At 37.1% G+C, this 15,053-nt stretch overlaps 4 protein-coding genes and 2 non-coding genes across 6 annotated transcripts; 4 read left to right on the top strand and 2 right to left on the bottom strand.

Moving 5' to 3' along the window:
- Nucleotides 1–43: 43 nt before the first annotated feature.
- LOC108818779 (glyceraldehyde-3-phosphate dehydrogenase GAPCP1, chloroplastic) lies at nucleotides 44–3,162 on the top strand. Its single transcript, XM_018591717.2, has 14 exons — nucleotides 44–286; nucleotides 626–705; nucleotides 801–868; nucleotides 948–986; nucleotides 1,086–1,186; nucleotides 1,377–1,489; nucleotides 1,583–1,682; nucleotides 1,753–1,899; nucleotides 1,974–2,034; nucleotides 2,138–2,235; nucleotides 2,291–2,433; nucleotides 2,522–2,605; nucleotides 2,693–2,782; nucleotides 2,873–3,162. Exons 1-14 carry the CDS (start codon nucleotides 203–205, stop codon nucleotides 2,925–2,927), a joined length of 1,263 nt encoding a protein of 420 aa, XP_018447219.1. The 5' UTR covers nucleotides 44–202; the 3' UTR covers nucleotides 2,928–3,162.
- A 948-nt stretch (nucleotides 3,163–4,110) lies between these two features.
- On the bottom strand, nucleotides 4,111–5,108 carry LOC108830631 (uncharacterized). The gene is made up of 2 exons (XM_056996871.1): nucleotides 4,384–5,108; nucleotides 4,111–4,289 (listed from the first exon to the last, which is right to left on the bottom strand). The coding sequence occupies exons 1-2, from the start codon at nucleotides 5,093–5,095 to the stop codon at nucleotides 4,111–4,113; spliced, it is 891 nt and encodes a 296-aa protein (XP_056852851.1). The 5' UTR covers nucleotides 5,096–5,108.
- Nucleotides 5,109–6,320: 1,212 nt separating this feature from the next.
- LOC108830642 (glutathione S-transferase T3-like) lies at nucleotides 6,321–7,013 on the bottom strand. The gene has a single exon (XM_018604238.1). It carries the CDS (start codon nucleotides 7,011–7,013, stop codon nucleotides 6,321–6,323), a length of 693 nt encoding a protein of 230 aa, XP_018459740.1.
- Nucleotides 7,014–8,864: 1,851 nt separating this feature from the next.
- LOC130508903 (small nucleolar RNA snoR117) lies at nucleotides 8,865–8,939 on the top strand. The gene has a single exon (XR_008943087.1). It is a non-coding gene; the product is annotated as a small nucleolar RNA snoR117 (small nucleolar RNA).
- A 37-nt stretch (nucleotides 8,940–8,976) lies between these two features.
- On the top strand, nucleotides 8,977–9,064 carry LOC130508902 (small nucleolar RNA snoR116). Its single transcript, XR_008943086.1, has one exon. It is a non-coding gene; the product is annotated as a small nucleolar RNA snoR116 (small nucleolar RNA).
- Nucleotides 9,065–13,387: 4,323 nt separating this feature from the next.
- LOC108830651 (uncharacterized) lies at nucleotides 13,388–15,025 on the top strand. Its single transcript, XM_018604247.1, has one exon. The coding sequence runs from the start codon at nucleotides 13,388–13,390 to the stop codon at nucleotides 15,023–15,025; it is 1,638 nt and encodes a 545-aa protein (XP_018459749.1).
- Nucleotides 15,026–15,053: the final 28 nt, after the last annotated feature.

The following is a 15,053-nucleotide window of genomic DNA, read 5'->3' on the forward strand; positions in this document are numbered from 1 at the left end:
AATTTTGCTTTTATTATAGTCCAAAAAGAGTGTCGTCTCTCTCTCTGCAACAGTGGGTCAGAGTCGTAGTCGCATAAAAAACTCCGTTGCCAACATTTTTGGATTCTTATTTATATTTGTTGGGTGGTTTGGCTCTACTCTACTCCCATAAGCCACCGAAAGTGTTTTTAGGGTTTTTCGAGAGATCTCTCTTTCATTTTCAATGGCCTCCTCTTCTCTCCTCAGATCCGCCGCCGCTGTTCCTCGCCCTGACCTTTTCTCGTCGCCGTCGTGTGATCACTCTAAGGTCAGAGATCGACGTTTTCGCCTCTTACTGCTGTTATTTTTTACATGTTTTACTGCTCGATTCGTGCTTTGATCTGCTTGAGTTTTTGTCTTTAATTTTCCACTACTATGTTCTGAGTTTCTCAGTGTAATGGTGACGTTAAAACTGCGTGTCGTTTGTGTTTTTTACATCGTTGAAACTGCATGCCGTTTGGTTTATTAGAATGCCTAGTTATCTTTAGATGGTTTAGCTTAACAATTAGCTGGAACCTAAGTTCTATGCTCGAGATTATTGGACTTGTTAAGCTGTTTTTTTTTTTGTTGTTGTTTTGTTTATTTATGTTGTGTCAAATATACTCAGGTGTCTGCAAGTCTTGGATTCAATCGCAGCCTCACATCATCAAGATTTTCTGGTGCTGCTGGAACATCATTGTCTCTACAGTTCTCTGGCAAAACTCTCTCAGCTCGTTGAATTATTTTTTAAAATTTCAATTTTTCACTTCTTTAAGAGTTTTTATTATGTTTCAAATGTACAGAAGATGCAATGTAACAAGTGTGCAACCCATCAAGGCCACGGCTACGCAAGTTCCACCTGCACTTCAAAGTAAGCAAGGAAAAATATATTACTTTAGTGGATGTGTTTTGTTTGTTGATGTATGCTTATTGGTGATTGGTTTGTGTAGGGTCAAGTAGCACTGGCAAGACTAAGGTTGGGATCAACGGTATGTTGTGCTTTTCTTGATTCATGATTATCTTTTTTGAGTCCCCAAGTTTTGTACGTCTTATGGAAGCTCTCTTTTTTTTTCTATGAATTTCCACAGGTTTTGGTCGGATTGGAAGGTTGGTTCTCCGTATTGCAACATCCAGGGATGATATTGACGTTGTGGCAGTCAATGACCCTTTCATTGACGCCAAGTACATGGTAAATCATGTCTTCTGTTTTATCAGGCTATATATGTATTTTTGTAAACTTTTGCAGGCAGACTATACTGTATTTTGAAACGCTATTTGTGCTCTGTTTTCAATTTGAGTTGCTCTGTCTTCTTTGTTTTACGATGAACAATTGTTTGGCTTTCAAATTTGATGTAGATCTTTTGTTCCTGTATCCACAGGCTTACATGTTGAAGTACGATTCTACTCATGGAAACTTCAACGGAACCATCAATGTCATTGATGATTCTACTTTGGAGATCAATGGGAAGAAGGTCAATGTTGTCAGCAAGAGGTATCCTTTCAAAGTGGCATGATGTTTCTGCACATCAGATAACACGCTTTCTCAGTTTAGTACTTGACATCTTCTTTAACCCTCTCTCTTCAGAGACCCAGCTGAGATCCCTTGGGCTGATCTTGGAGCTGATTATGTTGTTGAGTCGTCAGGTGTATTCACCACCCTGTCAAAGGCTGCATCCCATTTAAAGGTGCATTTTCATACACACTTGTTTTATTTAAGTTGACATATGGTTGCTTGATATTTGATTGGTTTTGTAGGGTGGTGCAAAGAAAGTAATCATCTCTGCCCCTTCAGCTGACGCGCCCATGTTTGTTGTTGGTGTAAATGAGAAGACATACCAACCAAACATGGATATAGTCTCCAATGCTAGTTGTACCACCAATTGTCTTGCTCCTCTTGCTAAGGTTTGTAATGTTGCACACTCTTCCCCTCACTGCTAAGAGCTCCGTTAAGCTCAACTAACTGTTTATTTTGGCAGGTGGTGCATGAGGAATTTGGTATTCTTGAAGGCTTGATGACAACTGTCCACGCAACCACTGGTCTACATCTCTTGCTCTCCTGCTGTAAATCACTGTATATTACCTTACCTGCCTAGTAAAACTAACCTTCATGTTTTGGTTTGTCTTTCCTTTCATTATCCAGCTACTCAAAAAACTGTTGATGGACCATCTATGAAGGACTGGAGAGGAGGGCGAGGAGCTAGTCAAAACATCATTCCTAGCTCAACCGGTGCTGCCAAGGTAGTACCATTTGTACAACAATGTAGTTATCCTCCTAACTCGCCGTTCGAAACAGGCTGTAGGTAAAGTTCTGCCAGAACTGAACGGGAAACTTACGGGAATGGCATTCCGTGTACCAACACCAAATGTTTCCGTTGTGGATTTAACCTGTAGGCTTGAGAAAGGTGCCTCTTACGAAGATGTTAAAGCGGCCATTAAGTATGATGCTTCCCCATAACAATATTGTTGTTTTTCATGAGTTTAATGTTCAACTCGTAGTAACCCTCTCATGATTCCTCTTTAACAGGTATGCCTCGGAAGGACCTCTAAAAGGCATTCTCGGGTACACAGATGAAGATGTCGTCTCCAATGACTTCGTGGGTGATTCAAGGTTGGTCTATTCTTCTTTTCTTGCAAAGCCATCTGAATCTTGATTTGTCGTCTGACCAATGTTGTGATGATGATCTTGTGATAACAGGTCAAGTATCTTTGACGCCAATGCTGGGATTGGATTGAGCAAGTCCTTTGTGAAACTTGTCTCTTGGTACGACAATGAATGGGGTTACAGGTAACACTTCTCGTTTCTCTGTCTCGTGTTTATTACTCAAAATCAGATCTCAAACCACTTTAAACGTCCTTTCTTATTTTAACATTACAGCAACCGAGTGCTTGACCTTATAGAGCACATGGCTTTGGTAGCAGCCAGCCGCTAAGCATGCACGCACACACACACACACCGGTTCTTGCAGAAGGACTTTCTACTTATTTTCTCACCTTCTACAAAGGCGGTTTGGTTCTGTTAGGTGCTAGATCTTTTAATGTTTGGTTTGGTTCCTTCTTTTTGGTTCTGTTTCAGTATCTGCAACTACGAGAAAGGAAAAAACATAGAGATTTGGTGTAATAGACTACTGTCATTTATCAATAAGCATTAATTCTTTGCAAACTTCATTACTGAATCGTTTAGCTTTGCACTTGCTTATGGTATAAGAACACTGTAAGTTCTAAAACATATGATAACTAAAACTGAATTAAAAGCAAAACGCGAACTTAAAACTGAATTATAACTAAACCGTGTAGCCAAGCGCCTAGTCTATCGTTTATCTTCTTCCTGCTTGCTTGTTTGCTTATTTGCTGGAAGCACGGTGATTTTAGGGTGGGTCCAATGTTATTGTCCATTAATGTGAACTAGCAAAAGCAATGAGTCCAATGTTACAGCCTGTTAAAATATTACACATCCAAAGCTAAACGTTACTAACGTGTATATAGAATTTACAGAAGGCCGAATAATTTTGAATGCACTATATCGTAGGCCTATATATACTGCCCATTTGAGATGGTTTAGAAAATATAAGAGCATCCCCATTAGTGAACCCCAAGGGGAGATTCATAGGGATTTTTTTATTGTTTTTTGGTGGGTCCGTGAATAGTGACGAACCCGTATTAATTTTGGTCTTCCATTAGTGAACCCGAAAATGGGGTTCATAAGAATAAAATAATATTATTTTTTTTTTAAATTTTTTTATTTTTTTTTTTAATTTTTTTTTAAAAAAATTATTTAATACAATGGAAATTCAAAAACATACAAAGATTATTCATCTAGATTACCATATTTTTGCCATATATTTTCAACTAAATCGGCTTTCAAACGATCATGTTTCTGTTGATCCCGAATTTGAGCTTGAATGCCATGCCTATTAACGAAGTTGGAAGGGGAGTCCGTAGGTTGCGAGATTTCCACCTGTGAACTCCTGCTTGACTCTCCTGACTCGAACTCAGATGTATCGGACAGAATATATGTGTTTCGTTCGTTCTCCACTATCATATTGTGTAGTATGACACAAGTTCTCATAATCTTTCCAATCTTCTCCTTGTCCCATAGTAGAGCAGGATTTTTTACTATTGCAAACTTCGATTGCAAAACTCCGAAAGCACGTTCGACATCTTTTTTGGCGGATTCTTGTTTTTCAGCAAAAAGCTCAGCTTTAAGACCTTGAGGTAGTGGGATGGATTGGATAAATGTTGACCATTTTGGATAAATTCCATCTGTAAGGTAGTACGCCATACGATAATTGTGGCTGTTGACCGTGAAATTAACTTTAGGAGCTCGACCTTGTATAATGTCAGAAAAAACTTGTGACCGATCGAGAACATTAATATCGTTGAGGGTACCTGGTAAACCGAAAAATGCGTGCCATATCCAAAGATCCTGTGATGCCACAGCCTCTAAGACAATGGTCGGCTTTCCGTCACCTCGTGTGTACTGCCCTCTCCAAGACCTTGGGCAGTTTTTCCACTCCCAATGCATACAGTCGATGCTGCCTATCATTCCCGGAAATCCGCGTACCTCTCCGATATCGAGTAATTGTTGAAGATCAGCTGGTGTAGGTCTTCGTAGATACTCATCACCAAACAATTGTATTATCGCTTCGTTGAACTTCTCCAAACATAAAAGTGCGGTACTCTCACCAAATCGGAGATATTCGTCATACGTATCTCCCGATTGACCATATGCTAGCATACGTATAGCCGCAGTACACTTTTGAAGTGCAGATAGCCTGTACCTTCCGTGAGCATTTGGTCTTTGACGAAAGTATGGAACTTCATTACTCAGGCGATCGACAATAGAAAGAAACAATGGCTTGGTCATTCGAAAACGCCGCCTAAACATTTCTGGTGGGTATGTAGGATTTTCACTGAAATAGTCGTTCCAAAGGTCTTGGTGGCCTTGCTCCCTATGTCTTTCGATATAAGCTCGTCTCTTCGGCTTGTTAATTTGTTGGTCGATGAAATTATCAACTTGTTGGTCGATAAAATTATCAACATGTTGGTCTAACGTATCTTCAATTAATTTATCTGCTGCATCATCTGATGAGAAAGACATCACTTGAACTCTTCTTCCTTCCTACTAAACCAAAATGAAATATTATTTTTTAAAAAGAAATGGACAATTCTACTTTAATAAGAAACATATCTTTTTTTTTAAAAAAAATAAGGCTTCACTTGTTTAATAAGAAACATTATTTTTTTAAAAAAAATTATATGTTTCACTACTTTAATAACAAACAATTTTTTTTTTTAAAAAACATAATTTTTATATAAAAAATAAAATGTTTCACTACTTTAATAATTTTTATATAAAAAAATAAGACTTCACTTGTTTAATAAGAAACATAACTGTTTTAAAATAAATAAAAAAGGCTTCACTTGTTTAATAAGAAACATTATTTTTTTAAAAAATAAAAATTATATGTTTCACTACTTTAATAACAAACATATGTTTTTATATAAAAAAAAATTATATGTTTCACTACTTTAATACTTGTGGTATAGAGAAGAGTTATAAAAAAAATTGGTTGAGATAGAGAGAAGAGTAAAGAAGACAAACGTTAACTTGTTTTGATACTTGCCTTGATTGTTGTAGTGTATGTGGTTGAGATAGAGAGAAGAGTAAAGAAGAGTCACGTTAACTTGTTTTGATACTTGCCTTGATTGTTGTAGTGTATGTGGTTGAGATAGAGAGAAGAGTAAAGACTGAGAAGAGTAAAGAAGAGCAGAGCAAAGAGTGGACAATTGAGAAGAGTTAAAGAAGAGTAAAGACTGAGTAGAGCAAAGAGAGATATCGAGAAGAGAGGACAAATTTCATAAACAAAGACCTGCTTTATATATAGAGAACAGAGAGTACATGGCCGATACAAGTAGTAGAAAATTGGTTGCTACCCGTGAAACACATGAGCAACCAAACAAGTACAAAGTGGGTACACCCGTGAATTGAAAACAAGTGTAGAAAGAAACAAAATACTACACTTCCCGTGATACACTACAAACATAAAGCTACAAGTTCAACACCTTCCTTCCTTCCTTCCTTCCTGCCATACAAGTTGCACTACAGCCCGTGACCTGCAAGACAAAATAAACAATGATTTAGTACAAAGCAACCAAACAAAAGAAGTACAAAGCAACCAAACATAATAAAATACACAAAGCAACCAAACAAAAGAAGTACAATGTATATCTATCAACCTATCAACATGAAGTACAAATGAAAAACTTAAGCTATCATATTACCACAACAGCAATCAAACAATCGATAGAAGTACAAACCCATCTCAAATCATTTGAGAAATGAGTTTGTCCATGAGGGTGATTTCGCTTGCAGTTAGATGGGTAGGGTCTTTGGCAAGGAGACACTCTAGGAGTTTCTGTTGCTGTATCTCCTTTTTCACAGCAAGCATGCTATGTATCTCATCATAACCATGCCTCTTGCGTTTGGCTGCTTTGCAAGCCTTGACACCAGGAGGCCGAACATCCGCACCTTCCTCCTCAGCCACCACCTCCGCAGCTTCCTTCCTTTTCTCCTTGGGACCTTCTTTGGGCACAGCGAGTGATTTCCATTTCTGATCGAACCGAAGTTCCCTCCAACAATGTTCAAGCGTGAACTTGATGCCAAGATCATTCAAGAAGATGTCATGGGCAGCCTTCATGACATCATTCTCGTTTTGGCCACTAGCTTGCTCCCTGACAGCCGCTTCATAGCAGCCCACAAACTTGCACACCTGCTCGTTGATTCTTCCCCACCTCTGCTTACACTGACTCCACTCTCTAGGAACCTGGCCACTGAGCTGAGGGCTTGCGTTGACGTAGTCAACAATTCGCTTCCAAAACGCTCCGGCCTTCTGGTCAGTACTCACGATGGCATCCTTGCTGGTGTTCAACCAAGCGCTGATGAGCACAACGTCTTCTTTGGTTGACCACTTTCTTCTCTGAAGAGAGGTTTGGGAGGTTTGGGGTACATATTCCATTTTGGTTTCGGTTTTTGGTTTGATATGTGTGTGTGTTTTAGATGTGGATTTGCTATCTTTTTAAACTATTTTTGGCTAGTACATTAAACTCTAACAACCAAACATTCATTAGACAACAACTCTCTATCGCAAATGCATTAAACTCTAACAATCAAATCACAGCAACCAACCACAAAACAGATACAATTTATTATCGTTTTTAAGAGAACTAGTTCTACTTGTACTTGTAGTTTAAAGTTTTAGTTGTATTTTAAAGTTGTAGTTTTAGTTAATTTATAAACTGAACTACTTGTAGTTCAGTTTATATACGGTTAACATATTAAAAAAAAAAACACAAACATGATTCGAACCAGAGAAACAGAAACAGAAACATTTACCTTTGCTTTTCAATCGAAGCAGACCATCTTCAGGTCAGCGACCTTCACTCTGAGAGCATCCACCTCGCCCGAGAGGCTTTTAACCTGTTCCTGTACATGTAAACAACAACATCAAAACAGCATCAAAACGTTTTCTTTAACTAAACTAATGAAACAACATCAAAACAGCATCACTAACCTCTAGTGACTCAATCTGTTGATTGAGGATGGGCACCTCCTTGATCACCTTCTCAGCTTTCTCCAGGCGGTTAGTCAGCTTCTCGATCTCCTCCTGGACACCATGAACCCAAGGCTGACGATAATGGAGGCCATCAGGCTTGGTTAACCCATAAAAAAAAGAAAACTCATCAAAATCAATAAAGAAAAGAACACAAAAAAATATAAACAAAGATAGAAGGAGTTGTTTACCTCGTAGTTTATGCATGTGAAGAACCGCTTCTCAGGAAGAGTGTCTTTCTCCTCCTTCGCCTGAACCTCGTCAATCATTCTCCCACCACAGTAACACCTTGTTGGTATCCCGTACTCTGAATCAGCAACATACATCAAGCTGTTGTTGTACTCAATGTTCCTCTTCATGTCTCTTCTCTCTGCTGCGGGATCCATCTCTAGCACAAACAAATCATTCACAAAACTCATTAGCTCAATATGATGAAACGAAACAATAAACCCGTCTACACAATTTAAAACCATAAAACGAAACCCACACTATCGATTAAGAACCGTAACCTGTAAAACCCCCAAATCAATTTCGAACCCTAACCCTAAATCCCCAATTCAATTTATAATCCCCGATAAACCAACCATAACTCCCCCAATACAACCCCGCATGACGCTTAATCGAAAGCCCCAACTCGATTTTGAACCCTAATATGAAAACCCTAAATCGATTGAGATTCCCCGAGACCCAAAACGCTTCAAAATTGTGGAGAATCTACTCGATACTGACCTGAGCTCGTGGAGGGGACCGTTCGTCGTCGATTTGATGGTCAAAAGCTTCGGAAATCGCCGTCGCACCAGAATCGCCTCGCAATCGCCTTTCAGAGAACCAAACCCTAGGTATCGAAGAAGAAATGAAAAATGAAAGGTCTCGGTCAATGCTTCGCGTAAACTCGAAAACGCGGGGCCAATGGGAAACCAACACGTGTCTTGAACCCGGCTAAGAACAGATCATGCGTAAGACTCGGGTCACCGAAATTAGCCCATTTTCGATTTTTTTTTCCCTGCCCGGCCCTATGAACCCGAGCCCATGAACCCTTTAAAAACCCCCAATGGGCATGCTCTAAGAGGCCCATGTCGGTATCTTTGATTTGCGAGACACTGACTTGTCGTAACCTAGTATAGTCGTTATATAAGCCGCCTTTTGCATTGATTCTCAGACAACAACAATCAAGAGCGTTTCTTCTTTTTATTTCACCTATGTCTCCCCTTCTTAGTATTAAGCGACGATATTGTTTATAGTGTCCGAGTTACATAAAGCCTGTGATGTTTGAGATTGTCCGTACCATCTGAGATATCTTTGATGAGTTGTATCCTCTAGGTTCTGAGGCTTTCGTATCCATTTCTCTACTTTTTATTATATGAATTATAGGCGGTGATGATGAAACAAGATTACCATCAAACTTTGAGAGATTCACAGCTCGTTGATGCATACTTCTTTTTTTTTAACCTGAGCCTAGTTTAGTTCTGTTTTGAAGATATGCACTTCTTTTGTCATTGTTTCTGAAATGTTTCCCTTTTTCGGTTTTGAACCGAAAGGCAATAAATTAGAGTCTCTGGTACACTTTTTATATCAATAGTGTATTAAGCGCTATACGTTGCCAAAAGTCAATTTGGTTGATATTCTGGTACGTGTTCTAGTTTAAATAGTTCATGTGCATTCAAAAGGCCTAACATATGTATATATTACTCTTAACAAAATTAGTTTCAAACAAGGTTGTGTTGTGTTTTGTTAGCTCAGTGAAGGCAACAATTTAGAGTCTCTGATTCACTTCTTGATAGTGAATAAAGCGCTGTACGTTGCCGATATTGACCTTGGTTCAAAAGATTTTTTTTATTGGCTTCCAAATGTGTTTTGGCCAATACGATCAATGTCCCAATATGTTATCCACGTCTTTTGATTTGGAAGGTTACTGAATTGTATTGATAGGTTAACCGGTATATGACTGGATTTTAACGAGTGCCCCTTCCAGATTCTGTAAATTTGTGATAAAACAGGTCTTGTGTGTTTTAAATAATGTAGTGAGCAAATCAGTGTGTTGTTAATTGAAACCTCTGTGTAGCTTGTACATCGAATGTAAACAGAAACCATCATGGTTATTATATGTTTATATAACAATTTCTGTTGATCAAAAACAAATAAAGCTATTTGCTCAAGTAGATGTTATGTCTAAGAAACAGATGATGCATTGTCATGCTCTCCAAGATTATTAACAGTTTCATGATGAGTAAGAGGCATATATGAGATTACTTGCAACTTCAAATCCTAACCACGGTTAGGTGTGAACCTCAGCGATGAATTCAAGAATTCAAGATTTTGCAATAAAATTCAAGTTTAACCAATCAAAAATCTAATCTAATTATATGTATGAACTGAAAAAGACTTCATCAATGCCGTCAAAAATAGGCCAAGTCAATGTTTTAAATATTATGAAAACAAACTTCAGCTATGGCCCTGAGACTTGAATTAGAACTTTTATTATCTAAGAATTTATTTGCCAACTTGATAGTATACCGGGATAATACAACTTGTATACATGCATTGTATATAAAAACTCATCATCATCTAAGCTGAGAACCAAAATTAATTGTTATTGCTCTCAAAACCTTTGGCGATCTTATTGCATGTGAGCTAACTCTAAGATGCTATTGGATGTCCTGCTCTCATGGGTTTACGCCATCAACTTATATATAGGTGTTGCATCATATCTAGTCTCCATATTAATAAAAGTTAAGATGGTCCACAGAGAGTATAAATTTGCTACTACATTTCTCAAAAGCTTCTTTGTGGTTAGGCACAGTTCGGAATTCAACTCGTTGGAGAGTGTTCCTTTCGATATTGAAATAGAAAGCATAAAGTGGCTTAAATACGTCCTCCATACACAAAACAATGTCACCTGTGGCAGTCACTCCAGCAACGAAAAGTGGATTAGCTTTGGATTACCATTTACATCGTGCAGTAAAAGTGGATTAGCTTTGGATTTGATCCTTTTCCAAGTTACCTTGACAAATCCTCATGTAGTTAATCTAAGTTTCACCTTAATTAGAGATAGCTTAATTAGTTATCCTCCTCAGTGGTAAAATATGCAACCAAGAAAACATTAAATTAATCCCAAAAGAAGTATCCATGATCAGCCACAAAACTATACAACCATTAATTATGATGTTATAAAGTCTTTGTGATCTGTCAAATGTTAATTATGTTTTCTCGCTAGACCACAAATTTATCCTTTTTTAAACCATGGAATTACGTTTTTCTGTCAAGCTGTAAAATATATTAAAATTATATTTTCACCAAAACCACATAATTATATGTTTTTATTATGACTGTAAAATTATTTTTCGATAAAATCATAAAATTTTAATTTTCTATCAAACCTATAAATTTTAATTTCTTTGGGTTTCCTATGTAAATCATTTAATTATAATTCTATTTGGGTTTGATCTTACTTGGATGTTGTTCTTTAGGGAATTAGACCATTCATGAACAGAAAATGGACTGTCATAGTGGTAAACCCATTTGGACATAAACATTTCAGCTGACCATCCTATATACAACTAAACCAATAACTTCACTTGCAAAAAACGTTTATAGGTTTTGCAAAAGAAAATGATAGTAGGGTTTACAAACTACATAAAATTTGAGCATGATCACAAGCTTAATTGTGAAATTCTTCACAAACAATTAACCAAAATGCCAAATGCATTTTAACTGTATCATTCAGTCAAACCCATTCTTTTAATTTTTCACATGCACCAAACTCTCTAGCAATCAAGCTATTTACAATTTCATCTCATTTCTAAAAAATCTTCTTAATACATGTAGTTCTTTTTTAATCACAAAAAATTATGGATCGAAGATTAATTTTTTTTGGCCGAAAACAAATGATGATTGCTAAATCATCTCTTTGCAGCTGCTAAATAGTCAAATCTAACACATTGTCTCTATGAACATAAGATTTTATCGGTAGATATAATAATTCAGGGTGCATTAGTATTTTTCTTGCAAATGTTTTCTGTTCCGATCTTTCAAATCACTCATAGAATCCATATCGAACCAACCTGTGCATCAACCAAAGCCAACAGTCACTACTCATGACTAAAAATTAAAAATAAGAGGTGAAACTAAAAAATAGACGTTTTCTCAGTGAAAAACTCCGATCAACCACTAAGAATCTAGTGAAAATGAGGAAAGCGCAACAGACATAATAGCATGAACAATACGAGGCGTTATGGCATCAATCAATTTTATTAATGTAATCTAAATTATAATGTTATAACGTCCTTGTGATCCGCCAATGTTAATAATGTTTTCTCACTAGATCATAAAATTATCTTTTTTTTTTGTTAAACCACAAAATCTTATATTTCTGTTAAAACATTAAAATATATTAAAATTATATTTTCACCTAAACCACAAATTATATTTTTAATATGATCATAAAAAATTTATTTTAATACAAAAACTATAAATTTCAAAAAAATGAATTTCCTATATAAATCATTTAATTATAATTTTATTTGGGGTTGATCTTAGTTGGACGTTGTTCTTTAGGGAATCAGACCATTCATGAATAGAAAATGAGATTTTCATATTGGACAAACCCGTATGGACATAAACAATCCAGTTGAGATTCCTATATACAATTAAATCAATAACTTCACTTGCAAAAAATGTTATAGGTTTTGCAAAAAAAATGATAGTAGGTTTTACAAACTATAAAATTTGAGCATGACCACAAGCTTAATTGTGAAAGTCTTTCCCAAATAGGTTACCAAAACCCAAATGCATTTTAACTGTATCATTCAGTCAAACCCATTCTTTTAATTTTTCACATGCACCAAAACCTATAGCAATCAAGCTATTTACAACTTCATCTCATTTCAAAAAATAAAATATTTTTAATACATGTAGTTCTTTTTAATTGCAGAAGATTATGGATCTAAGATTATGATTTTTTGGGGGCCAGAAACAAAAGCTGATTGCTAAATCATCTCTTTGCAGCTGCTAATACTCAAACCTAACAAATACTCAAACCTAACACACCGTCTCTATGAACATAAGATTTTATCAGTAGAGATAACAATTCCAGGTGCATTAGTATTTTTCTTGCAAATTGTTTCTGTTCCGATCTTTCAAATCACATTAGATGATATCGCTATAGTTAATAAGATCTAACAATCCCTAATTTTGTGGATAATCTTTCTATCAAATTCATCTCATATATTTTCAAGATACATCATTAATCATATCTAAGTTGTTTTTAGACAATTATTTTTTCTCGGGAACAAGGTATTCACTAGTAGAAATCTACCGCATAGCCACGGAATTGCCACTGTAAAACCGTGGCTGTCTAAAAAAAGCCACGATATAGCCACGTAACAGCCACGAAAAGAAATAAGCCACGGTAAACGCGAAACAGGCCACGAATTGGCCACAGAAAATTTACAGTGGCTATAATAGCCACGAACTAGCAACGAAACTGTCGTGGCAAATATATAGCCACGATTTTGCCACTAAACTGATCGTGGCTAACTTTTGTTTTTTTATGCCGACATGAAAAAGTGAATAAATGTACTAGCCACGAAGATTTTCATGGCTTTACCGTGGCAATGTTTAACTTTTTCAGTCCGAAACAGAAAAAGATTCGTGTGGCAGGGATATTTTTAAATGGCCATGACAAAACCGTGGCTTTAGCGTGGCTATTTCTAAAATATATTCACCTTCCGTAAGACATTAACAACTTTTGTTCTTCAACCAAATTTTCTAAACAAAAAACTATGTCTTTCTACTTTGATTCAAGAGAATGGATGGATCAAAGGATTGATCCTCAGAGTAATTCTGTTTCAGAAATGTTTCTTGGAGGGATTAACGCATTTCTTCAATTTGCGTGTAATCAAGATGATTACAAGGAGCGGCAAACGTTATTGTGTCCGTGTGCTCGATGCAAAAATGTGAAGCAACGAGATGCAAAAGTTGTCTCAAGACATCTATTCTTATACGGTTTTAAGGGAAATTACTATGTTTGGACGAGTCATGGAGAGAAATTCTACACTGTTGGCGAGAGTTCTGGAGCGAATCATTCAACGGGCGAAGAAGAAATGTGGGAGAATCCTACTTGGAATGTTCATGAAGATCACTACCAGGGTAATCCAGAAGTACCAGCGGACATTGCGCCAACATACATACCAGAACCTATAGAAGAGACGGACGTAGCAGAGCCATATCGTGATAGTGTTTTTGAAGCATTTGAAGCAGCCAGTCAACCTCTCTACGAAGGATGTGCAGACGGAATAACTCAGTTATCTCTTGCTTCGCGGATGATGAAAGTGAAGACAGACTATAATTTGGCGGAAGCTTGTGTAGATGAGATATCTGAAGTATTTAAAAAAATGCTTCCGCAGCCGAATAATGCTCCAGCAACATATTACGAGACAAAGAAACTGACACGAGGGCTTGGGTTACCCCTACAGAAGATTGATATCTGCGTGAAGAATTGTATGCTATTTTGGAAGGAAGATGCAAATTTGGTTAGTTGTAAGTTTTGTAACGAAGATCGCTACTACCCGAACAATGGAAAAGGAAAAAACAAGCCAAAGCAGAGAATGTTTTACTTGCCTATTGCAGATCGTCTGAAACGTCTATACCAACTCGAGGCGACAGCTTCCAATATGCGGTGGCATAAAGAACATGTGACTCCGGAAGGCGAAATACATCACCCATCTGATGCCATAGCGTGGAAACACTTTAATGAGGTATATCCTGGATTTGCTGCTGAAAGCCGGAATATTTATCTATGCTTATCAACAGATGGGTTTAATCCGATTGGTATGAATGGAGAAGCACATTCCCTTTGGCCCGTTATTGTAACTCCATACAATTTGCCTCCAAGAATGTGTATGAAAAGAGAATTTCTTTACCTTTCGGTGCTAGTTCCGGGGCCCAAACATCCAAGAAAAAGCTTAGATATTTACCTTCAGCCGTTGATTGAAGAACTACATATGTTATGGAGGGATGGTGTGGAGGCATATGATATCTCAATGAAAGAAAGATTCAAAATGCGAGCAGTTTTGATGTGGACGATAAGCGATTATCCAGCTTATGGGATGCTTTCAGGTTGGACGACTCATGGTCGGTTGTCCTGCCCATATTGTCAAGATGAGACTGGTGCATTCTGGTTATCTAACGGAAGGAAACATAGTTGGTTTGATTGCCACAGAAGGTTTTTAGAGGCAGATCATCCTTACAGAAAAAACACTCAAGCATTTAGACGGGGAAAAACAGTTTTAGATCCTCCTCCTCCATGGTTGACCGGAGAAGAAATATTCCGTGAAAGGATAAACAATATAAAAGGTTTATCAAAATCAGTTGATTGTGGAGGGAATGGACATGATAATCCATCAAAGACAATATCTTGATATGGAGTTAGTCACAATTGGGTGAAGA

The sequence above is a fragment of the Raphanus sativus genome, chromosome 2 (assembly GCF_000801105.2).
Source record: "Raphanus sativus cultivar WK10039 chromosome 2, ASM80110v3, whole genome shotgun sequence".
Classification (NCBI taxonomy): Eukaryota; Viridiplantae; Streptophyta; class Magnoliopsida; order Brassicales; family Brassicaceae; genus Raphanus; species Raphanus sativus.